Raw genomic sequence first — 25,869 nt, forward strand, 5'->3', positions numbered from 1 at the left:
ATGCTATGCATACAAGGTTTGTCTGTTGCAAATGGCAAAGAGGGATTTCTCTGATTAAGTCACAAGGGCTTGGCCACTTGAGCGCCTCAAGTGTTTAGTGAACTGCTTTTTCCCTTGTTCACATAACAACCTCTTGAAAGCACTTATCCATCATATTATTAGGAAGGTTTGCAACTCTTTTAGCTCCAAGTTATTCATCAAGTTCCCTATCATGAACACCATTAAATTGCCCAACTTTAGGTATTTGTGCTGGTGGTGGGCTAGTGAGGAGTAAAGGTGGACGTGGTAGTGGTGATGTGGTGGTGATGGTGGTGGAGGCAATGGTGGTAGTGGTGGTGGCAATAGTGGGGGTAGCAGTGGTGATGGTGGTAGTGGAGGTGGTGATGGAGGAGGAAATGGTGGGGGTGGCAGTGATGATGGTTATGGTGGACGTGGCGATGGTGGTGGAGGTAGTGCATCTCTAAGCAATTGTGTCTTTATTAATGTGCTAATGGACATATTGATTGTAATATCTTTATTAGTGTTGAATTCAGCTTTTCATGTTTTCTTAGCTCTAACAACCTTTTTAGGTGGTTCTATTTTCCTTTTTTACAAGAGAAGAAATTTTGTTAGTCAAACTAAACAAAGATAATAAAAGATTCAAACAATCAAAGACAAAAAGAAAAAATATCAAGCAAGCACAAACTCCACCTCGAGCACTTTGGCTGCCTAAGAAGCCAAAGTGCCTGAGGTGGCCAACCCGAGTTCAACCTCAAGCACTTTGATGGCCCAAGGGGCCAAAGTTATTTGAATAACCTCAGCCCCCTAGGTGGGTAGCCCAAGTTTGACCTCGAGCATTTTGATGGCCCAATGGGCCAAGATTATTTGAATAACCTTGACCCCTCGAGCGGCCAAAGTACCTGAGGTGGTCGGCCCAAGCTTGAGCTTTTGTACACTCCACTCACGGCTCAAATAGTAACCTAATCTTGGCAGCTACTAATCTTGACAGCTGCCCTAACCCTAACCATTCATTCCGAATAAGCTAAATCTCAACCATCACGATATCTTCGATCTTATTTTATCTTATCATTATTATTATATGTGAATTATGGTTCTTTATTTTGTATATTTTAATGACGATTTAACTAGCACCTATCAATATTTCTGTTATTAGAGATATGATATTATATTATTTTTTTCCAAATTATCTAGAAAAGATACATTCTCATCAATATTTTTTACATATTTTGGAATCATTACAAAACTTTAAAGAGCATAAATAAGGCACATTAAAATATTTTGTAGTATATTAATCTATAAATGGATGAATCCTCACCCAGAAATTTATTTTGTGTTGTATTAGATCCTAAAAAATAGGCATGTGCTTTAAATGTCATTGAGCAATATTCACAATTATGGATAAAACTTGAGTTATACTAAGAATCAAATCTATCATTGAAGAATAAGATTTGACAATATTTATTATCATTTAGCATTTAAAATTTGACAACTTAGCACATCACATATGCTGACAGTTGGATTGGATCTTTTAGATTGACATGCTACAACAGAATATCATTACTAATATTATTATTGATTATCAAACTTCATGTGTTGAAACTCCTTCCTTGGATCTATGTGCATACATGCATCAGACATCATAATAGATGACACTAATATTAATATTGTCACACTTGCACATGTTAAATTTGCTATAAAATTTAAATTCATTTTATATGTTGTCTCTTTATGCTAAATCCATAGTGAAACATAATTAAAATTTAAGAAGAGCAATAAAAAGAATGTCAGAGAAAATTCCAAAACCTATTGAGAAGGATAGATAGGTTTCTTCTATATTTTTCAGATCACCCACCTCTTTCATTCTATTAAAGTATTGTTTTCAAAAGTTTTTTATGTTAGCCTCTTAATCTTTGTTTTAGCTCTATTTTTTTAGAGGTTGTGATTTGCAACAACACTTGTATAATTGCATGCTTAGAGTTTTTTCTTTTCAGTGTGGGTGAGGGCAAACAACAATAGGATTTGAAGAATTCTAAGTTGAAGAAGATTTGGATTTTTGGATTTCCAATCAAAGTGCTAAAATATACTATAGCAAAAGTGAATGTGAAGTAAGAGTCAGTTGTTATCCTTTTATCCTCTTTTAGTTCAAATGGAGAAATTATATTAGTGTCAATGCCGAATTCTCCAACTTTAGCAATATTCAAAGCCATTAGCAATGCTTTCCAATTTTTACGCATTTCAATTGATGTGTACTTATTTTATATAGGCTTGTGAGCGAGCTTTTATCCTACAATGGCAACATTTTCTTCGAGCTACCACCTCTTGTCAATTGTATAGGTTCCAAATAGAAGGGGATGAAACTAAGCAGGATATCCACAATTAGTGCAAGATCAAGATCACACACTTCTAACATTTCGAAAGCACAATGTTTATAGTTCATTATGGTGTGTATTTAAATTATATGGATGAAGCATGCAATCAAGATCGCTGTAGAAATTCTATATTTTTCAAAGGGTCTGTAATCAATCTTTCTATCTGTGACACCATTGCTATTGGATTCAAATGTCGATTCTGCAAAACTACTCCTCTATGTCATGTTATCTACAAAGCTAAAATGTACTACTTTCTTCCATGGGATGGAATGGTTGGAAGAGCTACAATGCATATTGGCACACATATGCATCCAATGAAAGAAGGGATACAAAAGAGTTCTCTCAACTGTTTTAAAGATGTGTAAAAAGAAACTATGAGAAACTCATCTATAAGTTCGAAGCATGTTCAAAATACCATCCTCAAGGATTTTATTGCAAATACCTTACTCAATCTGAGCTGCCAAAAGACTCAACTAAACAAGGCTAGCTTGCAAGATTTACTACGAAGAGTACAACTTGCTACTAGCCTAAGAAAGTATGTTTATTGTATTTCATATGGTACAATAATATTTATTTTCTAACATTATATTGTTTAGGATAAAATTTTGGATGTGTGAATCTTGAGAGAGGAAGTTGCAATAAAAAATTGACTCCATCCTTGAACTGAAATGGACCTATCCATACGAGCTCATTTATGAAAGTTTGTTTCTAGACTAAGTTGTGAATAAGTAAGAGCATCCCTTCGTTTTCAAGATGTCTATAATAGGCCTTACCTCTAGTGTAGATCTTATCTCCCAAATAGACATGTTTAGGTTTAGTGACCTTGGAAATGCATAGATACATTTTGACCATATAGAGTGTGTATCAGGTTGGACAACTATGGGAGCTCATGTGTATGATCCAAGTAATTTTTATTCTCATTATATTGAAATGGTTGTAATATTTGTGTTTTCACAAGCTATGTTATAACTTGACAATTGCAATAGCAAAGCTTAAAGTAGAAAACCAAATAGACCAGGAAATATTTTGGAAGTCCCTATTTGATATTATACTAAAGTAGACTAGTAAACTTGCAAACTTTCGCAATTTCATGGTAGATAAGGCTGGTGCAAATTAAAATGGCGTTTGAGTAGTTTTTGGGAATGGTCAGCCATTGGAAGGTCGTGAGAGGACTTGTGAGTTTTATTGGGCTCAAAGCCTAAACCAACATTACCACCTTATCAAACCAGAGTTTCAATCAATGTTTAAAGAGTTGTGCAAACAATGGCAAGTTGCATCTTCTGAAGAAGAGCATGAGGCAAAAGCAAATAAGATTTGAATGTGGTGGCATAAAGATAAGTTGTTTACCACAACTTGAATCATAGTTAGGGTGGTGGGAAGTTAAGATGTTCTAGTGGGGACATCACTCTCTTCAAGTTGGTTTCTATTAGTTTTTCTTCTCATTTTATTGCTTCTTAATATTGCCTTTTTTATTAGGATTAACCACTTGAGGACCTCGCATACACCCCAACTGTGAATCTCTCCAAAAGTAAGCATTCCCTTGAGGTAGGGAAAGGGAAGATGAGTTTATATAAAGTTTAACTATCAAATTTAATATGTGCTATAAAGTAATCTTCAAAAGCTTTAGCATTCAAGGAAGGCAAATACATGGGAACATAGCCTTTTATTGAGATATTACATGATAGGATGAAGAGAAAATTAACTCCACCCACTCGAACAGTGGCAACTGCAATTGAGGAAGTGGTCCAAGACACATCTATGGAGTACACTCCTTAGGCTTCTATTGGTGATATATGCTTTATTTTGATAAAGTGGAACTTATTCAGTAAAGTGGAACATTAATTAGCATGTGTCCACATGCCATTTCCTAGTACTTAATTAATATTTATTAATATTGCTATCAGTTTTTTAATTTATTTTTTATATTTCACAATATTATAACACAAAATTATATGAAAAGTTTTTAATTTATAAATTATAAAGCTAAAACTTCAATTTTTTATTGTTGTTATAAAAATGGCATGTGGCCACACACCATAAGTGGGATAATGAAAAGTTCCACTTTAACAAAATAAAGCATATATAGGGATTTTATCTCATGAAAACAAGATTAAACACTGTGATGCTATTGACCAATACATAACAGCACAATTGCTTGATCCTCAAAATGAACCTGAAATTTCTAAAATAATTATATCTCATATGATACATGGTCCATGTGGGCCTCTTTACCCTGTATGGAAAATGGCACTTGCTCAAAAGGTTATCCAAAAAAATTTAATTATGAAACTACTTTTAGTATTGATGGATATCCAGATTATTATAGATCTGATAATGGCCGTACATTTCTAAAAAATGGGTGTTATATTGATAATCATTGGGTAGTGCTTTATAATAAATACCTTTGTAAAAAATATAATGCTCATATTAATATTAAAATTTGTGCTACTATAAAAAGTATTAAATATTTATTTTAATATGTTTATAAAGGTCATGATTGTGCTACAATTGAAATCCATTTAGCAACCCAACAACTTAATAATATTTTAAATTGGGATGAAATCTCAACATTTTTAAATACACGTTATGTATCTGCTCCAGAGGCAATATGGAGACTTTTTAAATTTAAAATGCATGGTCATTCAACCCCTATAATCCGTCTTCCTATCCATCTTCCAAATTTTCAAAACGTCTATTTTATAGAAGGTTCTGAACAAATAGCACTTCAAAAAGCTACTCAAAATGGTACGATGTTGAAAAAATGGTTTGAATTAAATATAAATCAATCAATCAATTGCTAGACAAATGCTAGACAATATACATATCCTGAAATCAACAAATCAATATTGATTGATTGATTAATACAAATGCTAGACAATATACATATCTTGAAATCCCTTTATATTATACATTTAACCCTTATACTCATAACTAGCAAATTTGACATACAATAAATGTCATTCCCCGAATGTATTTTGTGTCGCCATCTAATGTTGAACTATATCATTTACGTCTTATTTTACATCTGAAAATATTGTTAACTCAACACAAATATATCAAAATGTTGAACAAAATATTCCTCGATTTAATCAAGAACAGTTATATATTTTTAATGATATTTTTAATGTTATTGATCACCCAGCTAAGCATAATCGATACATTTTCATTGATGGCCCTGGTAGTACTCGTAAAACATTTCTTCTTAACACTTTTATAAATATTTTACAACTGAAAAAAAATAAATGTTGTTAGCATGGCTTGGACAAGAATTGCAAATACTTTATTTTATAATGGCCGAACTTCACATATTACTTTTAAACTTCCTGTTCCAATAAATTAAACATCAACTTCTGCTATAACTGCTAATAGTGAAGTAGGTATAAGAATTTAAACCACTAATGTATTGTTATGGGATGAAATAAATATGGTTTATACTCATGCATTCACTGCTGTTGATCGAGTGTTGCGAGACCTAAAAAATACATCATTACCTTTTGGTGGCATAATTGTTGTCACTAGTGGGGACTTTAGATAGACACTTCCAGTCATTCCACATGGACATAGAGCACAAATTGTTTCAAGTTCTGTAAAAATGAATAAATTATAGAAATTATTTAGAAAGTTATCTTTGAAAACAAATATATGACTTGCTGAAAGTGATAAATCATGGTTTAAATGGTTTCTCAAAGTTGGAAATGGTGAAAATTTTGAAAATTTACCATCTTTACCTTCTAACTCCATTTTATTACCTTATACACAACTAATTTATTCATTAATTATTGATTTTGTCTACCCTTTAGTACTTGATATTTCAAACCCTTATATTGCAACCAATTGAGTCATACTTACCCCACTTAACGATGATACATTTGCAATCAACAACACTATTGTCTCTAAATTACAAGGTGATACATACATCTACAAAAGCATTGATTTTGTTAACACTGAACATCCTGAAAAATTTCCAATAGAATTCTTAAATTTTATCACATCTTCTAGTCTCCCACCACATAAACTCTCTCTCAAACAAGGTGTTATTTTTATCTTCCTAAGAAATATGTTTCTATCAGCATGACTATGCAACGGCACACATCTCATCCTGAAAAATGCACTACCAAATGTTTTAGATTGTGAAATTGTGATGGGGCAATTTAAAAGGACAAGAGTTTTTATCCCAAGTATCACACTAATACTATCAAATACAGAAATTCCATTCAAAATGTCCAGACGACAATTTCCAATTTGTTTGGGTTACTGCTTAACAATTTCCAAATGCCAAAGACAAATATTTGACCGAGTTAGAGTTTCCTTGCCCCACCCAATTTTCACTCATTGGCAACTTTATGTGACTTTATCAAGATGCACATCACACTTGGGCATTAAAATTCAAAACACCACACACCAAAGCCCCTTCCTCAAGATCCTTTTGTTTTTACAATTAACACTATCTATAAAGAGGTTTAATATGTAAACCACCTAGCATTTGTTGGGCAAGTACTCGTATTAAACATAGAATCTAGCACATCTGGTCTTCTATCCTCCGCTTAAGCTATGACAATTTAGCAAAGAGATCCATTCCAAAGACTCTAGGTCAAGTCCTCCATGGTCTTGGTCAGTGCGTCAGAACGAAAAACTCCTGCGTCCCAAGGGATCTGCAAACCCGTGTGCATGACACGCAGGAGCTCCTTGATTGCCTAGTTGCCTCCTTGTAAGCCTCTAGAACCGACTCGGCCCTGCTAACCAGCGCCGTCGCCAGTGCCACTGGCAATTCCCCGTCCTGGCCGGTATCTAATTGCTCTAGAATCGGCAGAAGCCGCTCGCAAAACCCCACAAAGCTCCGGACACTCAAGCTTAGTCCCAGCACTGTGCTGGAAATCCTGTCGATCCGATCAAGAACCTAGCCCAGACCGATCAATCCGCCGCTGTGCCGCAATCCCATCTCTGGCTATCAGGGCGTTAGGGCAGTTTTTCCCTACATCGTACGGAGTGTCCGCCACGCAAATTATTAACTGATTATCTTCTGATTTATGGTGCGATCAATTTTCATTTAATATGAAGTCGAGTTTTGATATCTCGAGAGCAAAGGTTCTCTGCAATCCATTTTAGCATCCAGCAAATTTACCACCTGAGAAAGTTAAGAAACTTGCATAAGAAATGCCATTGATGGAGATTTCTAAGTTCTTACTCGTTCCATGTTGGGCCTTTCATCTGGCGCTCTTCGCACACACAAAAATGCTGTGTACATCATTCTTCTCATCTCATGGGCATTGAGAATTGTCAAATTTGGATCCACCAGCTCATGAGTAGCACCGGTTTTCTCAAGAAAATGTGCCTGTTTAACAAGTTATCATCGATTATCACCTGTGAAAGATCCATACCCAATGTACCAAGCTTTGCTCTTTTGATGTAAGTGTGAAATCAATGGGAGCTCTTCCAGAAATTAGCTCTAAGAGCACCACTCCAAATGCATGAACATCCGTTTTTTCATTGCCATATCCATGAACCATGTACTCTGGAGCCATATAACTACGAGCATTCACACATTTACAGTAAGCGAGTTTGTAAAGAAAATCTTACCCAAAAGTTCCAACGAGTCCACTGGTTGCCTCGTTACTCCATCTTGCAAAGCCAAAATCTGAGATTTGTGCATCAAAGTCATGAGAGAGCAATATGTTGGAACTCTTCACATCTTGATGGATTATATGATGAGGAGCAAGATTATGAAGGTGGTGAAGGCCTCTTCCAGCTCCAAGTGCTACTTTTTGTCTCTTTTTCCAGCTTAATACCTTTCTTTTACCTGGAAAACATATTATAAAAATGAAAAAAAGAAAAGGAAATAACTGACCATAAAGATGATCTTGAAGGCTCCCATTTTGCAAAAACTTGTAGACCAGCAGCCTGTGTGTTCCTTCAGAACAGAAGCCAATAAGCGATACCAGGTTCTGGTGACGAATGTAAGATATGAACTTGATTTCTCTTGAGAATTCTCGTTGACCGGAGTTGCTATTTAGCAAATGTTTCACCGCAACAATGGTTCCATGTTGAAGAGTTGCCTTGTAAACATGAGAACAACCCCCACTTCCAACCAAGTTTTCTGGAAAGATAAAAATAGTTTTGGAAAATATCGAATATAAATAATTTGGTTACCCATTGCAAAGTGTCCAGTGGCTTGGAGCAACTCCTCGTATGAGAATTCTTTGACAGATACATTTTCTGATTTTGGATTTCTTGAGAGAGTTCGGTCTTTAAGCACCGTGGTGGGTGAGCCTGATTCTGAGGACCATGATAAATCAGAACTTATATCAGCTGAGAAACTCAAGACTGTTTCCATAGAACATGAGCTTGATGATGCTCCGCTACTCCGTCTTGAGTTTTGGCTCTCTTCCTTTTCCAACTTATTCTCCTTTTGAAGTAAGGATTTTAGTGTGTGATCTTTGCCTTTAAAACAAAATCATTAACAAGAGAAGCAAACGATATCTATACTCACAATTAGCACAACCAGATTTGACTTGCATCACTTTTCCCTTGCGAACGACCATGACAGAACAGTAGGAAGGTAAATTTCTTACACAAGTTTTTCCAATTTTGCTCATGGTCCTGAACAAAGAACCACAGATTTTTATGATGTAAACCGAAAACAAACCTGGAAATAAATTGCCTTTGCGAATTCCCAAGAACAACCAATGTTGCTTTGATTTTTCTGGCCTCTTGAACGATTCCATTGCAAATATCTGAGCTCTGGACTACTACTGATGAAACAGTCACCTGTTTTTTACAAATGCATCAATAGAAATTCACATGTAAAACTCAAACCTTTGGAGTTCTCAAATGAATGTCAAGCAAAGCTTGACAAATGGCCCTGTCGAAAGATAATCCAGCTTGATACCTTTGCAAGTCCTCTGTAGTAGCTTTGAAGAAATAAGAGGCACTTGAAACTTGAGTGAAATTATTTACCTGAGCTTTGAAACACATGCAAGAAAGTGATGTGATCTTTCCTCTGTGCAAACTTGGATAACAAGAGCTTGAGAATTCCATGAATCTCGCCAGTTTCCTTAACAGCCACCAAGATTCTAGCACTCGAATTGAGAAACTGCTTCAACCTTTTAGATCCCATTTTTTCGATTATGGAAAGATTCACTACTCTTTCGTCGCCTTCTTCGTTGACACCGTCCAAAATGCAGGCCAAGCCAAGACACCTGCCGGCAGAATCGAGGATTTTCTCTCTTGATCTGAAAATGTAGCTCTACAAATGGAGAGGAAGAGTGAAAGATTGCTAGAACTTGAAGATCTTTTCCATGCTTTCATCATTGCAAAAGTTAGGAGCACAAATCTTTGTGACTTGAGGCTAAAGCCAAGAAAAAAAACAGATTATCTTAGAAAAAACAGTGTGAATATACCACAAAGACTTGAGAGCATCATTCAGAGCACTAACACTCAAGAGCCAAGGACTCTCTCCTTGTTGGAATCGCACACACGCTCAAAGTTTCCTTCAAACTTGAATAAATAACTCTTACATAGAAAAACTTGACAACAGTGAAGACAATGCAACACTATAGCTCAATATATAGTCCTTCACAAAAGACTCAACAATAAGATGAGAATGTGAAGACGTAAACTAAACGAAACCTTTTCGTCAAGATTTGGTCAATCCTAAAATCATGCTTGGATATTCTTTTAGAATATTTTACGATTTAGCCACGTGGAAACTATATCTAACGACGCTCACTCGACCACGTGGACAGCCCAGAAAACATCCAATGTGCCCGCGACAAGTGGCACATCGCTGTTCCTCCATGGCGGTGTGCCCCCGTTGCCTCGCAGGAGCGATCCATCGCGCGTCCGCAGCGCGATCAATCGATTGGGCACAATCTCCTCGGGCTTCCAGTCGCAGAGATCGTCCGATTTGGTGGGATTGGTCTGGATCACCTTCTTGCCCGTCATTCCCAGCAGAAAAGGGGTGCGCGATCCAGTGAGATAGCAATTGTAGCAGCTCCTCAGGCGAATCCTCTCCCCATCGCCCATCATCACGCGTCTCACCTCCCAGATCGCATTCTCACTGTCGCTCTTGCGGCTCTGGGACACCCCGCGCTTGTCATCGTCCGCCCACAGGAACTTGCCGTGGCAATTGCTTAGCTTCACCTTCCTGGCGCCGTCGAAGAACTCCATCGATCGAAGTCTCGATCCCGCCCAGCTCGATCGAGCTCTGTGCGAGCAGGACCGATCGATAGACCCAGAGACCTAAGCCTCTGAAGAAGAAAAGAGCGTGAAGCTTCCTCTTCCCGCGTTGCTATGCTGGCCAGACACGTCACTAACGCTATTCTGACGTGTCATGACGCGTCACTTTACCGTTATGATGCGCCCGTGTTCCAGGAAAAATCTGTCGCTCATCCTCTAAAACAGTATCCTCCGTGACTAAATCCTGTAACAAGCCGATCGCGGAGCTAAGATCGACCCCAAGAATCTCGCCAAAGCCCTGTGCCTTTGCCGCAAACCATCGCCTGTCGGGCAGCCTCGAGTCGATCTCCTGGAAGCAGCAAGCGCTCAATTCCTGGAGGCCCTCCAGAACTTCTCTCGCCCTCTTGAGCGACTCGCGAACAGCATCACCGTGGCGACTCGCGGCATTAGCAGCCAAACCCAAGAGCTCCATCGCGAGAGCTCTGCACAGACTCATACTCGTTCGATGATCGAGGTGCTGGGCTCCTGGATGCGATTGGGTTTGATCATCATCGGCGCCTAGTTGCGGAGCCTCTGGGACTGGGCTGTGCTCCAGGATCATCCATATCCTGGACAGTGCGAGCACGCAAATGGCGGTGGAGAGAAAGAGGGGGAGGAAGAAGAGGATGGTCTTGTGTAAGATTATGATGCTGGCTAGCAATGCTATGCCAGTTGCTAAGCGATTCTCACCAAGGAATGCTGAGACCTTATCCAGCGCTGTTTCTTCCTCCTCCTCGTCTTCCACTTGTTTTCCAATTTCCATGATCTTGGTCGGTGGCCACATTGACTCGATACGTTCTAATGTTTTCGAGAAAAGTATATACTCGTTTGAACATGCGGTAAAGATCCTGCCACGTATGCTACAAAGGACGGTTTTGGATCTGAGCCGCTAATTCAAAAATCATAATCACTTTTAAATGGATATCCATGCAAAAGGATGAACTCGAACCTTTTTTTGGAAAAGGATAAACTCGACATTTCCTGCTATATATATGTTACGATTGTGGTTTGATTAAAGGAAAGATGGAAGGCTACTTTACTGTGGAAGAACTAATGGCGAGACGAAGGAAGGGAATTGAGAAGTGGAAAGTTTTGTTCACGCCCGAACAAATCCTGGAGAAGAGACGCCTGTGGGAGCAGCAAAATCACGAAGACTACATGGAAGAAATTGGCGACCAAGACAAGGATACACAAGGCCAAGAGTTTAATCTTATAAGAGCTTCACAGTCTCATCATGTCTTTGTGACTGTTGTCAAGTTTCTAGCGAAACTTTTTTCCATGCTTGTAAAATACGAAGGAAACTAGCACAACTCGATAATATAATACTCTAAGTTGATGATCCAGTTGATGGATCCGATCTCACCGCAGAAGTTCTCGCAAGTTCTTCATCGACTATGAGCTGCCTCATTGCGTAGATAAGAGATCGAATTCATCTTCTAGAACTTCCTTGGTATCTGGATCGTAGCATGCGTCCTTTAGAAGCGAGTTAAGTCGGATTATCTTCTCGAATCGAGGATGATGCGAACGATCACCACTCACAAACCTGTGCACGGATCCATCCTCCAGCCTCAGCAAGCTCTCTCCAGCTTGCTTCTTCACGCCTCGTTCGTTCATCAATCCTCTCACTCTCTCGGCCTCGTCGTGCATCCCAAGCTTTCCAAAGATGTTGGAGAGAAGAACGTAAGTTCCTCCATTGCTTGGCTCGAGCTCCAGGACTTTCTCGGCCGCGTACGATGCTCGTTTCACGTCGAGATGGATCTTGCAAGCTCCCAGCAAGCTCCCCCAGGCCGCAAAGTCTGGACGATAAGGCATGGTTTCGACGAGCTCTAGCGCAGCTCCGAGCTTTCCAGACCGTCCCAGGAGATCGATCATCAGCCAGTAGTGATCTTTGAGAGGCTGGATCCCGTGGTCACTGCTCATCGACGTGAAGAGCTCCCAGCCTTGCTCTAGCAATCCACCATGGCTGCAACCATAGAGAACGCAAATAAAAGATATCTCATCGACTTCCAGGCCTTCGAGCTCCATAGTTTGAAAGCTCGCTAAGGCGGCTCTTGCATGTCCGGCGTGAGCGTGAGCGGCCACCAGCGAGCTCCACGCTACGTGATTCTTCTCGGGGATTTTTTGAAACACCTGCTCGGTGCCTTGGACGTGACCAACTTGAGCGTAAGCTCCCAGAATTGTATTGCAAGCCATGGAATCCACGCTGGGCATTTTCTCAAAGACAAACTTCGCTTCTTCCAAACGACCATTTTGGATGTAGCCCCGGACGAGAGAAGTCCACGACACGTTACACCGGTTTGGCATCGCAGCAAACAGTTCTCTTGCGAGGACTAAGTTTCCAGCTTGAGTGTAGGCCGTGACCATCGCATTCCATGAGACTGTGTTCTTCTCTAGACAACGATCAAACATCTCTCTTGCTTTTTCTAGGCAACCATTTTGAGCGTAGGCAATCAGCATTGTGTTCCACGACATGGTGCTGTGCTTGCTCATTCGATCGAGCATCGCTTTCGCTTCTAGAATCCTCGCGTTCTTCCCGTAAGCCAGCATTAGAGACGTCCACGACATGACACTTCGCTGTGGCATCACGTCAAACACCAATTTTGCTTGCTCCAAATCGCCATTCTCGGCAAGAGCGTGCAAGAAGCTCGCCCAAGATATCAAATCCCACTTTGCCATTCTCACAAACATCTCCTTTGACCGTTTTGCATCACCTTTTTCTCCATACGCGGCCGCTAAAGCGTTCCAAGACACTTCGTTTCTTTCAGGCATTCTTTCAAAAGTTAACTTTGCAAGCTCTAAATGCCCAGAATGGGCATAAGTTTGGAGCATAGTAGTCCAAGAGACGACATTAGGCTCCGGCATTTTATCAAACACTTTCTTTGACTTTTCAACATCTCCAGAAAACGCGTAGGCTTGCATTAACGTTGACCACGTTATAACGTTTCCTTGCGGCATCTTATCAAACGTAGTCTTGGCCTCCTCCAAATGCCCGCTTTGGGAATATGCGTAAAGCATTGAGCTCCACGATACAACTTTTCTTCCTTTCATTCCATCAAAGGTTAGCTTTGCGTTTTGGAGCTGACCATTCTGTGAGTAAGCGTTTATCATTGTTGTGCACGAGACTTCGTTGGGATGAGCCATGGATTCGAAGAAACTCTTGGCTTGATCCAAGCACCCGTTTCGTGCTAACGACGCGAGCATGATGTTGTGAGAGATGAGATTTGGGCTGCGAATGCTGTGGAAGAGCTGCTGCGCATCTTCGAGGCTGCCACACTTGCCATACATGTCGAGCAAGAGATTGGCGAGGTAGAGGCTGCGCCTATGATCGCTGTGGAGAATCCGCGAGTGGATGCGCCGGCCCTCTGCAAGATCCCTCGATTTCGTGCAGGATTTGACGAGATCCGCGTAGAAGAACACCGATCGCCTCGCGAGATCGCCGGAGGAGACACACATGAAACATTTGGCGCCAGAAAATTTTCATAACATTATTTCGTAAATAGCATATTAGCGCTTTAGCACTTCTAGCGGAGTTTTCGCCCAGTTCACAGTCCCAGTGGTTTCTTCAACTCCATACTCTCGCCCCGGGATGAGCGCCCACTCAAAACGATGGATCAAATTTGCTAGTACGAGCTGGACGTTCCTAAGGCCAAGGATCATCCCGGGGCAAGTTCTTCGCCCGGATCCAAAGGGAATGAGCTCAAAGTTTTGTCCTTTGACGTCAATCCTGGAGTCTCCAAGGAATCTCTCGGGACAAAACTTTGTTGGATTCTCCCACACATTTGGATCTCTTCCAATGGCATATAAGTTGACAATGGTTGTGGTTCCTTTAGGAATGTCAAAGCCTGCGATTTTGCATTCTACAGTTGACTTGTGGGGAACCAAGAGTGGTGCTGGTGGATGGAGCCTCATTGTTTCTTTGATCACAGCGTTCAAATAAGTTAACTTCGGAAGATCACCCTCGTTGACTGTAGAGTTGGTCAAGTCAACGAATTTGACTAGCTCTTCTCGGGCTTTAACCATGGTGTGTGGATTGAGAAGAAGTTCCATGAGTGCCCATTCAATGCTCGAGGCACTTGTATCTGTTCCTCCAGCAAGTAATTCCTGAGATAACAAGAAAGGAGGATAATATTAACTTAATAAGCTCGAGAAACTTTAATCATACCATTGTGAGTGCTTTGACCGTGTTCTCAGCTTTAAGTGACTGCTTGTTTGATGAATCTGTGAAGCTTTCCAGCAAAACATCCATAAAATCTTTGGTCTTTCTCGAGTTTTTGCTTCTCTTGTGCTCTTGGACAATTTGCTGCATAAACTTGTCTGACTTTGCTTGGAGAATTTTCACCTTTGGAATGTTCCAGTCGATCCACCTCAAATAAGACGGGACAAACTCACTAATATGAAACTTGAGAGCCATCTCTACAGTCTCGATTGAGACCTTCTTGAATTCTCTGGCTTGATCAGCATCCAGCAAAGCTCCGTTCTCGCAGAAGAATCTCTTGCTCATCACAGTCTCAGTCATAACGTTAAAACCATACGTGATCAGGAGATTTCTCATATTGATCACGCCAGTCGTATTCTCAATAGTTGATATCATTCGAGAAATCTCCTCCTTTCTCACCCATTCAAACGAGTCAATTCGATTTATGGTGAAGAGCTCCGTGGCACACAACTTTCGCAAGTTCTTCCAGTGCTCACCACCAGAAGTGAATCCCATTCCGCAGTAACCATATGAGAAATACTCTCCAACGAGAAAGTAAGGCCTGGAAGAAAACTTTGCATCGTGTGTCTTGAGAATCTCTCTCGCCATATCGGGGCTGCTCACCACTATAGTTGGAACCATTCCCAGCTTGAGATAGAGAATTGGGCCATATTTATTCGAGAGAACCTGGAGAGATTGGTGAGCCATTCTTGTTAAGAGATGGAGATGGCCGATCAAAGGTAGGCTCAGTGGGGATGGAGGCAATCGCTGGCGAGTAAAACTCAATCTCTTCGTCAGGAAAAAAAGCACCAAGAACACGAGAACTCCACCAAAGATGGTCGCCATTTTGTGGTAATATACTCGAGAAATGACTGCTTCTACAAGCTCCCCTTAAGGTGGCCTCTTATAGTTTCCACGTTCAAACTTAGCGGCATGCAAATTAAACTCGAATACATCAAGAACGTTCTTACGAGCTTCGTGAGCAGTTTCCTTTCGGGAGAAAGTCAGTGGTCAACAAAACGTTTTGAGGAGTCTGATTTTGTCCATTTCGGACGCATGGCGTACTGCGATTGTGCCACGTCTCTTACATGCAGTTATTTCTGCGGACTCCTTACAAGTTCGAGAATTCTTTGAATAAAAGTTCTTTCTTCTCTTTGAATGGTCTATAGAGTGACCATTCAAAGTGTTTCAAGGATTTGAAGCCCAGGGAGCTCAAAAGTGTGTTCGGGATGGGTGACCATGAAGACGCCAGCATTGCCGCTGGAAGAATCAGTATGAAGCCGAGTCTTTTTTATGCCGGCATACGTCGATAGTGATGAACCCAATGGACAAGACGAACGTTGTGACGCTGTGTAGGGATATACGCAAACGTTACACGTACAAGGACTAAGTTTCCAGCTTAACTGTAGGTCGTGATCATCGTGATCCTGTGCCTTGGCCGACGCGAGATGCTCTAGGCTCGTTTCATGGGCTACAGTGTGAATCCTGGGGCGACTGCACAGACCATAAATCGGATTTTTTCTTAGAAGATTCTACGCGTGGATTTTAGAGGGCAATCAAGGTGGTCACTCCTTACTTCCAGATTTTTTTGGGAGCGAGCCCAGCTTCAGGCGAACGCACGCAAAAGTTATGCAAACCAGAAGGGGTGTCACTCTGGGAGGTTGATGACCGATTGCAAATGTAGAGATCAAAACTAGCTTTACAACAGCATACTTTTCATGGACAAGAATCATGAGCAAAGTTTTGTCTTATCAAAAACATCCTTATATAGTCCTTAGATTATGTTTTGTTGTTGATATCATAAAATATTATTGTATTACAGGTGGCAAATTTAAATGACCAGTTAAATGTAGGAGTTATATAAAAAATCATTTTATAAAGGTGGAAAATTAATATTCTAGCATATTCTGGGAGCTTACGTTCAAGGCACAAACAAAGAAATACCCCCAAGCATCGAGCTCGGTGGTGACGGCTCAAATAGCAATCTTTCAAACTATAGAGCCCTTCTTTTCAATCGTCTACTGTACATCGGTGGTCCAATCCGGCTTGCCTCTCCCCTGCTGCAGTAAAACCGAAAGCTTGGAAAGTTGGATCTTCCGCGTCATCACTGGACCAAGCGTAAAGCTCTGGATTCAAAGCTCCAACGTCAAAGCTGCTCTCTCCGGTGGTCTCCTTCTCGTTACTGTCACCGTTTTGTTGGTGATTTTGTTGGTGATCACTGGAGCCATGCACCTCTTGCAACTTGATTATCTCCTCAAGCTTCTTCACCACCTCGTTCATCTTCGGTCTGTCCTGGCCGGAGTCCTCCACGCACTGCAGTGCCAGCCGGAAGTACTTCTTCACCTGTTCTACAGTCGTCTTGTCCAGGAGTCGCTTGTCCACAAACGAGAGCAGCGAAGCGACACCACCCCAGGCAACCGATTCCTTGATCTCTTTGACGATGAAACTGCCATTGTCAATCGGCTGCTTCCCGGTGATGATCTCTATGAGCACCACTCCAAAGCTGTAAACATCGCTCTTGGCTGATAGCTGGTGATAAGCATAGTACTCCGGATCCAGGTACCCCTGCCATTTCTTTTTCAGGCTCTTGTCAAGCTCGAGAGGGAAAGAAGACGTACCAGAGTTCCCTTCACTTGGACACTGCTATATGTCTTTTCGTCACTGCAAGTTGGCGCCAGCTTTGAGAGGCCCAAGTCCGCAACTTTAGCCACCAAGTTCTCGTCCAGTAAAATGTTGGAGGATTTGACGTCTCTGTGGATAATGGGGGGATCCGCCAGCTCGTGAAGGTATTCCAGCCCTTTTGCAGAGCCGAGTGCGATGGAGAGACGTGTCTTCCAGTTGAGAGCTTGCTCTGCAGTATTAGAGGCTGTCTTGTCACTTTATACCACTTGTTCGCAACCAAGAAAATCAAAGCGAGGAAAAAGGAAGATAAACAACGCTTACCATAGAGATGGTCTCTTAAAGTCCGGTTGGGCATGAACTCGTACACGAGCATCTGTTGTCCATCGTCTGTACAAAAGCCGATGAGGTTCACCAGATTCTTGTGGTGCAAGCGTGAAAAAAGCTCGATCTCGGTTCGGAATTCTTCAAGGCCTTGTAAGGATTCTTTCTCGGCTCGCTTGATTGCCACTAATTCTCCTGTGTGAAGCTGTCCTTTATATACCTGTGGCAATTTTTCTCCCATTTTAATGTCATGCAAACCACTACCACGCATTTTGTAAGAAAAGAAGGCCCCGTACCTTGCCATAGCCACCGACACCAATCAAGTGGTTACTTGAGAAGTTATCACTTGCCTTCTTAAGGTCATCCAGAGTAAACCATTTGCATCCTTTGAACTTGGGAGCAATCTCCCCAATGCTGCTGAAACCTGCTTTTACAAGAATGATAAAAAAGAAAATTGAGAAAGTCAACTTTCTTCATCACTCACCATAATCGTGGCTTGGGCTCCTAGTCCGTTTTCTCCTTACAACGAGAAGAACGATACAGAGACCCGCTATCGCAGCTGAAACTCCGACGCAGACGCACAACGTGACAATAAACATAAACTTAGTTTGTTTGGCTGCCACCGGAGGTGCTGAAAATTTTACGAGAAAAGCATTAGCATTCGAAACAAGAACACACGTAAAAGAAAAACATACTTGTTTGTGGCTGGTTTGCGTTTGTGAGCAACATAGGCCCAAACTCAGGCACGCTGACCCTCTGTATGCTCAGCAAGAGAATAATCTTCGACACCAAGCTTTGGTCCAAGTAGACATTCTTGCCGGGCGGAAAGAAAAGGATGTTCATGACAAGGCGATGATTGGACGTGAAGTCTGCACTTCCAATCCATATCTGGCCCCGAGAAATGTTGAGCGCCAAGGAAAGCTGCCCCGTAACGTTGTCAATCCTGTCCACCGTTATTGCTGAGAAGGGTGGAGTAATGAACTGTATCGTGCATATTAGTGGATACGCGCAGGAGCACGTAGCTGGTTGCAAAGTTTTCTGATCGTCGCACATTATATTGCATCGATTGACTGAAGGGTTCCATATTCTCCCATTGCTCGAACAAAACTTGTCAGGATTGTTATTGCTGCAAACAGGATTTCCTGAAAGCCTATATAGGCACAAGAAACGTATCTCAGCCAAATGCAGTTCTAAAGAAAAATGCACACTTACCTGATCGTCAAAGGACTTGGCACAGATGTTACGCTAGAAATCTCATTATCTTCCAGCGAAACCAGTTCCAGTGACCGGCTTGCAGTGCTAAAGTCGATGGAGCCATTCAAACGGTTCTCATCCAAAAAACTGCAAGTTAATCATGTCAAGGGAACAAGAGATAATGCCTGGCTTTAAAATTCTTACGCTGCCTCAAGGTTTGGAAGACTGAATAGCTCCTCCGGAATCTGCCCGACAAGGTTTCCCTTGAAAAATTCCCTACATCACGATAAAAAGGCGCTGATTTAGCAAATTCTACGCAACTCCAGACATACAGTGTTTTAAGTTTTGCCATGTTGAGCAACCACAGTGGTATTTCTGACGGGCTAAAGTTCACATAGCCTGATCGACTGTAAAACCGGCTTTTCAGAAGAGAGAACACAAAAGATTTTAGAAACTTACATGAGCTGTAGGTTCTGAACAGCAGACAAGTCTGGCAAGCTCCCATTGAGCGGATTATTAGTCAAATGTCTGCAAATATACACCACTTAGCATAAGACAGTCAGAAATCAGAAGGATCATACAGCTCAAGGAGTAAAGCCATGCGGCTGATGGTTTCAGGTACAGGACCCTCAAGTTTATTGTTATCGAGTCTCCTGTTGATAAAAGTTAGAATATGCAGCTCATGAACTCTATAGAGAAAGAAAAATAAAAGAGAGAACTCTCACAAGATTCTCAGCTGTGGCAAATTGCCGATTTCTGGAGGTATGGCTCCTGAAAAGTTATTGTTGTCCAGCAGCCTGTCAGGAAGACGAAAAGAATAAAATATCATGAGCAGCTGGTGACTCGCAAAATCTAACAAAGACGCACAAGTGAAATAGTTTTGGCATTGTAGACAGCGCAGCCGGGATGGCACCAGAAAGATTGTTGTTGTTGAGATGCCTGAAGAAAATAATTCAGCTATATGTTACAAAGTCGTAGCAAAGACGTACATGTGTCTTAACACTGTCAGGTTGTCAAAGCCCGTGTCACCAAACGAGCTAACCGGGAGCTCTCCATCAAGAGCATTGTTTGATAGATCGCACCAATCGAGAGACTGGAGCAGGCCAATAGTTGGGGGAATCCTTCCGCTCAGAAAGTTTCCGTTCAAAGCTCTAGAAACATAAGTCCACAAGTCTTTTTAGATACCAAAAAGAAATGAGATCTTGACTTACAGGAACGAGAGGGCCGAAAGACTGCCAATTTCTCTAGGAATACTCCCGTTGAAGCCACAGTTTTGCAGACTCCTACCAAAGTTTACATGTACTTGATTTTATCTTTTCGAAAACATCGAGCAGATCACTTACAGTCTGACGAGATTGACGAGAAATCCAACAGAAGAGGGGATTGGACCCCTCAAGTTTTGATTCAGCGACAAGTCCCTGCATAGAAGAGAAAAATATGATGCCATCAAGTTCCGGTCTACACGAAACTTACAAGGACTGGAGGCCCGTTAGATTCCCTATAGATGATGGCAAGCTACCGCTCAATCTCATGTTGATCAGTGCTCTACAAAAGAAAAAAAAAAGGAGAGAAAAACTTAGCGTACATCTAGAAAAAAGAGAAAGGTGTACCCATACATTCCAGTAATTCTTGTCTTCCTATCATCGCAAGCAACTCCTTGCCACTCGGAATCACAGGGATCTCCATTATACCAGTTCAACACTATGTTCATGCTTCGTCTTAAGTCTTGCATAGCGACCACTGGAACCAAAACAAAGTTTTGAGAAAGAGAGGATGAAAGAAGAAAAGGAAAGGAAGAAGAAAACTTACAATCTGACTCTAACGTATCCCCGCGAGCAAAAAAGCCCCCATCTCTCTGTAAGAAAATCGCGAAAATCCACGCAATGACCGTGGCAAGCTTCGATCCCCACCATCGCTGGCTCATTTCAAACTAGAGTAACACCATTTGAAGCAATTCCTCTTCTTCCTCCTCCTCCTCCTCCTCTGCTTCTTCTCCTTGTCGCGCCTAGGAGATGGGAACAAAGGCTGAGACTAGCCCAAAACAAAAAAAGTTTTGCTCACCAGATCACAAGCAGCGCATTCCCAACGCGGTCGCTTCTTGATCCTGTTGCTCCGGCGATCCAGCAGTGGTCATCCATCTCCCTCGGACTGTCCGCGAGCCGCTTGTCGCCTAGCACCACCATTCCAGCGGATATGCCCGCCCTGGGCATCATAGAACCCTAAAATGCCCCCTTTCAAAAGTATACTCGAATATCCTCATTGTTTTATTGATAGGTTCTTATTGCGATGGAAGCTCAAGTCCAAAGACTTGAAGTTTGCAGCTGTGATCATGGCTGACCGCTAGTTTTGGGAGGCACAATGACCATGCTAGTGCTTCCAGATTGCTGGAGTGTTTTGGCGATGGAAGGATCGATGTTAAACGCTGTGGACACTACGTCTTGCGGCATGGCGCTATAGACGGAATTGTTCCCGGCCAAGAACGACACAATTGGCCTGAGTTGAAACAAGCAATCCAAAAAAGGCAAAGAATGCCAAGGATTGTTAGAATGATCCCAGGCATTACACAAACAATAAGAGAGCTTGGACGACGACTTACGTGTGGGTGGTGAGAATGGAGACAAAGTCCATTCCATTAGGACCAGCGATGGCGGTCGAGGGGAACGTTTTGGGGATGACAGCCACGGAACCCTCCTGGAGATCCAAGTCGAGAGCCCGATCACCAAAGCTATTCACGACTTGGAGCTTGCCGTTTCCTGTGTGCACGTAGATAAATTGGTGGCCATTGAGGAACCAGTTTGGAGCCACCATTGCACCCTGAAAATTAAAATAAAAATCATAACAAGGAGATAAAGGTGGTACCTTGCTCAATCGCACACATTCAGCACCCAACCCAACGTATTTAAGGATTGGCATCTTGAGGCTGTTGAGCTCACGAACTTCGCCACCTCGATTGACCTGGTAATCAGGAGTGGCATCTGCATAGTGGTAGACAAAACCTGCATTCTTCTTGCTCTGGCCTTGATCTTGCCCAGTGCCTGGGTTTTGGCTTTGACGGTTCTGATCCTGGTCCTGGCCCGATGAACTCTGGTTCTGGTTTTGGCTTTGGCTGCCTGAGTTATCCCTTGAAAGATGATCAGACATGAATTTGGAAGATTTGGGTGGCATGACCAATCCACTCACTTGCTGACTCTCAAGGATCTTTTTCACAACCCCTTCTGAAGTCTCCCAAGCCTGAGAAAGGATCTTGCTGCTGAATCCCCGGACAACGCTTCCAGATCCACCCTTCTCCTTGCCTTTGTTTCCAGCCAAGAAGAACACCTAAAACAAAAGTGTCAACTTTTTGCAAGGATTTCAACAAGTATATATTGTCACCTTTTCTGAGATGCGCTCAACGTTGAGCTTCATATCTCCCACACAGATGACAATCGCGTCGCTGGCTCCATTATTTCGCCACCATGTTGCAACACCCGGAGGAAGAGCCACAACATCTCCTTTGTCGAGCTTGTAAACGTTCTCCTTGTTGTTCATATTCATTGGGTTGATCACTCCAGCATCCACATTTCCTGGTTTTCATTACAAACATCAATGGATAAAAACATATATGCACGAAAATCTAAAATCCTTGGAAAATGGGGATCAAACCTTGGATTACGACTTTAATTGCCGGGATATCCACGTATGCCGGCATAAAAAACGCTCCCGGCTTGATTGTGATTCTTCCAGCGGCAATGCTGGCGTCTTTCATGGCAGGAAATGATTCCCCTGTCCACATCTCGATCATTCCCCCATTTCCTCGGAACACAGTCTTGGGCTCCTTGGGCTTTAAATCCTTGAAACACTTGACATCCTCGAATGGATCGCTGCAACAGCAGCAGCAATCGCCAAAACCAGGAAAACCACTATAAATCTCGCTGCCATCTCGATGAATCCAACGAGAAGAAAGAACTTCTATTAGAAGAATTCAAGAACAACAAGTCAGCATGGTATGTTTCAAATAAATGTATTTATACCGCAGATAGGATGCATGGGTTAATCATGTAAGAGACTTGGCACAACCACAGTATGCCACGCGGCAGAAATGGACAAAATCCTAGACTCCAGGTGAAAAACACCGCTTCCAGTTAGGTAGTCACAAGATGTGTAAGAGCAGCGAAGAGCGGTCACATTTTGCCGCGGTCCACAATCTACGACGTTTCTTGTCACCACCTTTAAGTTCGATTAACTTTCTCCATAAAGGAAATCCGCTCGAAGCTCAAACGATATGGGCGTGAAATCAAGCAAATCGTAAGATTATTCGTTCGCAAGTCCAGTTTAAATTGTGTTGCCACGAATTTTGTACCTGGAAGTTATAAGAGGACATAGAAACATTTTTTAAGTTCTGACGAAGAGGACTCGCCAGTAGTTGCCTCCATCCCCAATGAGATCGATCACTAATCTTCTCGAGAAAATCTTAAGCTGGGAATGGTTCCAATTGTAGTGGGGCAATAATTCCAGCCGAAACGATAGCCCCTCACCATTCAAAGTTCTTCCAGGCCTTACGTTCTCGTTGGAGTATATCTCTTATAGAACTTTACTGCGGAATGGGGATTCACTCCCGGGTGAGCACTGGGAGAACATGCGAAATTTGTGTGTCACGAAGCTCTCCATCATGAATCGAATTGACTGATCGCTTGCAAGAAAGGAGGAGATTTCTCTAATACCAAAATATTGGGAACACCTGAGAAATCTCTTGATCATGTATGGTTTAACGTAGACTGTGAGTTCTTCAGCGAGAACGGAGCTTTACTGGATGCTGATCAAGGGAGAGAGTTTAAGCAAGTTTCAAAGTAGACTGTAAAGAGGCTCTCAAGTTCCATACTAGTGAGTTATTAAAAAGATTTTATGAATATATGTTTCTTAAGATTCATAGCAGTTTTAAATTGCTTTACTTGCTGATACAAGTCCCTAATGCAGGAATGACAGCTGATACAAGTGCCTCAAGAGGGTTAAATGGGTTCTACCGGAACTTCTTCTCAATCCACATGCCATGGAATGTTGAGAAGAGTTAGTCAAATTAGCTAGCCCAACTCAGTCAACAAGAAAAATGTAATTTGCATGCTGTCATAAAGAGATAATAAGGCTCCATCCACCAGCATGCTCTTAGTTCCCCACAATTCAATGTTGCAAAATCGCCATTCCTAAAGGAACCGAATCCAAAAGTTTGGGATAACCAAGATGTCCAGGATTAAAGGCCAAAACTTTGATCTGGTTCCCTTTATCGGGCGAAGAACTTGCCCCAGAATGATTCTTGGGCATAGGAACGTCCAACTTGTCCTTCAAAGAAACTTTTGGCTTGATCCGAGTGCTCGTTTCCTGTCACCGACGAGAGCATGATGTTGCGAGAGATGAGATAATGCTGTGGAAGAGCTGCTGCGAATCTTCGGGGCTGCCAACTTGCCATTAAGAGATTAGGGAGATAGAGGCTGTGCCTGTGCGAGTGGATGCGCCAGCCCTCTGCTACCTCTGCAGGATTTGATGAGATCCGGGTAGAAGAACACCGATCGCCTCCCAAGATCGCATGTGAAACATTTGGCGCCAAGAAAATTTTCAACCATATTCGTGCCTTCAGCCGCATCTCCATATGAGAAGTTTCGTGATAAACGTTTACTCACAATGCTCAGCTCCTAGATGCAAAGAGATTGATGAGACAAAAGGAAGGACAGTTGTGGAACTCAATGCTTATACCCAAACCGGGAAGGTGCTCGATAAAATGCCACAAGGAAATGTTATAACGTGGTAATGCGACCTTCCGCGTTTCTTGAAAATTCGAAGATACTTGGACTATTATGCTCTAAACTTCAGTTGAGCATTTCGCGCTAACGTTTGAAAGAACGCCTAAGAGGAGCGAAGTCTCTTAGCACGATTGAAAGAAAGGAGATGCCAAAACATCAAAAGAGAGCTTTGTGATGGGGAATTAATATCGTGGGTCTGTTACTTTACTAAATTGAGTGGTTGCAATGGAGTTCAGGCATCTTTTTAACAACCAGGGTTGAGCTTCTTGCATCCTCTTACCGGGAATGGTGATTTGGAGCAAAGAAACTGGTTCTTAATGTGATGCCTGTAATGTTGTACGGGGATTTTAGAAGCAAAAGCGATGCTCGATCATGCCGTGGAACACAATGCTGATGGCCTACGCTCAAAATGGAAGCAAGAGTTTTAGTTGTGAAACCTGACTGGATAAAAGGATACAAGCCTTGCACCTTTCACCAAAAGCAGATCACCAGATACCTGTCACCTATTGTATATGCAACCGACCCCATCAACCGACTTATGAACAAGGTGATATCCGTCTCACCTCCGTTGGCAATGCACTCTACCACCCGTCTTAGTGCGCCGTTTCCTTGATTTATCTTTCCAGTTCGAAAATTAAAGTTAACAACAGCTTTCAAATCTCCATAGTATTGGTACCTATATTTTAGCTTCCGACCCAATGGATCCCGCTTGATCAGAATTCTCAGAGCCGGCCATATCCACCAAGATCAGCTTCCCACTCGCTCCAGAAACATTCAGGACAACCTGCTAGGACAAGTTAATCTATCAGAGGTCGCGCTAGTAATCAGATTACCATGCAGTGGCTCCGAGAACTTCGACTGTTACAGTTGGTGCTTTTCACAACTCGATGCTTCTCGACGTTGGCAATTTCGTTCACAAGCTTGGAGGGATCTTCACCAGAAGTGGATGTCGCATTTTTCGCTTTTCCTCCTGCCAAACTCCACTCAGAAATATTCCAAGTTTTCTAAGCTTTGCGGGCATAATTTCTGTTGGCATTGTTGGCACCTCTGCCCATATTCCTCATCCTCTACGTTTTCGTGTTCTCAGCACATTCCACATTCGGGAGCCTCAACATGTTTGCGGAAGATCCCAATTTCAAGCTTGATGCCACCACGAGGCAGGTAGTAGTTGCTCGATTCTCCT

General features: G+C 42.0%; 6 protein-coding genes and 1 long non-coding RNA gene across 9 annotated transcripts; all 7 read right to left on the reverse strand.

The window, feature by feature from the left end:
• Positions 1-7,393: 7,393 nt before the first annotated feature.
• On the reverse strand, positions 7,394-9,595 carry LOC9659423 (serine/threonine-protein kinase BIK1). 2 transcript variants are annotated; one of them, XM_024669789.1, is made up of 10 exons: positions 9,324-9,595; positions 9,183-9,268; positions 9,013-9,134; positions 8,857-8,966; positions 8,517-8,807; positions 8,215-8,463; positions 7,947-8,166; positions 7,757-7,895; positions 7,555-7,701; positions 7,394-7,494 (listed from the first exon to the last, which is right to left on the reverse strand). In XM_024669789.1, the coding sequence occupies exons 1-10, from the start codon at positions 9,481-9,483 to the stop codon at positions 7,417-7,419; spliced, it is 1,602 nt and encodes a 533-aa protein (XP_024525557.1). In that variant the 5' UTR covers positions 9,484-9,595; the 3' UTR covers positions 7,394-7,416. The 2 variants fall into 2 exon arrangements, with proteins under 2 accessions (XP_024525557.1, XP_002965378.2); XM_002965332.2 differs by having other exon boundaries at positions 7,748-7,895.
• Positions 9,596-11,583: 1,988 nt separating this feature from the next.
• Positions 11,584-14,042, reverse strand: LOC112344646 (pentatricopeptide repeat-containing protein At2g35030, mitochondrial-like). The gene has a single exon (XM_024669788.1). It carries the CDS (start codon positions 14,034-14,036, stop codon positions 11,988-11,990), a length of 2,049 nt encoding a protein of 682 aa, XP_024525556.1. The 5' UTR covers positions 14,037-14,042; the 3' UTR covers positions 11,584-11,987.
• Positions 14,043-14,087: 45 nt separating this feature from the next.
• LOC9633651 (flavonoid 3'-monooxygenase) lies at positions 14,088-15,624 on the reverse strand. Its single transcript, XM_002965333.1, has 2 exons — positions 14,746-15,624; positions 14,088-14,684 (listed from the first exon to the last, which is right to left on the reverse strand). Exons 1-2 carry the CDS (start codon positions 15,622-15,624, stop codon positions 14,088-14,090), a joined length of 1,476 nt encoding a protein of 491 aa, XP_002965379.1.
• Positions 15,625-16,769: 1,145 nt separating this feature from the next.
• On the reverse strand, positions 16,770-19,976 carry LOC9633652 (probable leucine-rich repeat receptor-like protein kinase At5g49770). Of its 2 annotated transcripts, none has more exons than XM_024669787.1 (14): positions 19,905-19,976; positions 19,783-19,854; positions 19,641-19,712; positions 19,497-19,568; positions 19,375-19,443; positions 19,248-19,322; positions 19,120-19,191; positions 18,934-19,062; positions 18,417-18,871; positions 18,206-18,352; positions 18,018-18,145; positions 17,722-17,941; positions 17,397-17,629; positions 16,770-17,343 (listed from the first exon to the last, which is right to left on the reverse strand). In XM_024669787.1, coding segments are annotated over exons 1-14 (2,301 nt in total). In that variant the 5' UTR covers positions 19,907-19,976; the 3' UTR covers positions 16,770-16,788. The 2 variants fall into 2 exon arrangements, with proteins under 2 accessions (XP_024525555.1, XP_002965380.2); XM_002965334.2 differs by having other exon boundaries at positions 17,397-17,644.
• Positions 19,977-19,989: 13 nt separating this feature from the next.
• On the reverse strand, positions 19,990-20,334 carry LOC112344647. The gene is made up of 3 exons (XR_002991788.1): positions 20,259-20,334; positions 20,127-20,198; positions 19,990-20,066 (listed from the first exon to the last, which is right to left on the reverse strand). It is a non-coding gene; the product is annotated as an uncharacterized LOC112344647 (long non-coding RNA).
• A 50-nt stretch (positions 20,335-20,384) lies between these two features.
• On the reverse strand, positions 20,385-20,875 carry LOC112344752 (probable leucine-rich repeat receptor-like protein kinase At5g49770). The gene is made up of 3 exons (XM_024670092.1): positions 20,725-20,875; positions 20,532-20,655; positions 20,385-20,460 (listed from the first exon to the last, which is right to left on the reverse strand). Exons 1-3 carry the CDS (start codon positions 20,837-20,839, stop codon positions 20,385-20,387), a joined length of 315 nt encoding a protein of 104 aa, XP_024525860.1. The 5' UTR covers positions 20,840-20,875.
• Positions 20,876-21,242: 367 nt separating this feature from the next.
• LOC9633653 (11S globulin seed storage protein 2) lies at positions 21,243-24,529 on the reverse strand. Its single transcript, XM_024670094.1, has 5 exons — positions 24,186-24,529; positions 22,558-22,775; positions 22,288-22,478; positions 21,512-22,233; positions 21,243-21,408 (listed from the first exon to the last, which is right to left on the reverse strand). Exons 1-5 carry the CDS (start codon positions 24,527-24,529, stop codon positions 21,243-21,245), a joined length of 1,641 nt encoding a protein of 546 aa, XP_024525862.1.
• Positions 24,530-25,869: the final 1,340 nt, after the last annotated feature.

The sequence above is a fragment of the Selaginella moellendorffii genome, unplaced genomic scaffold (genome assembly GCF_000143415.4).
Source record: "Selaginella moellendorffii unplaced genomic scaffold, v1.0 SELMOscaffold_5, whole genome shotgun sequence".
Taxonomy (NCBI): Eukaryota; Viridiplantae; Streptophyta; class Lycopodiopsida; order Selaginellales; family Selaginellaceae; genus Selaginella; species Selaginella moellendorffii.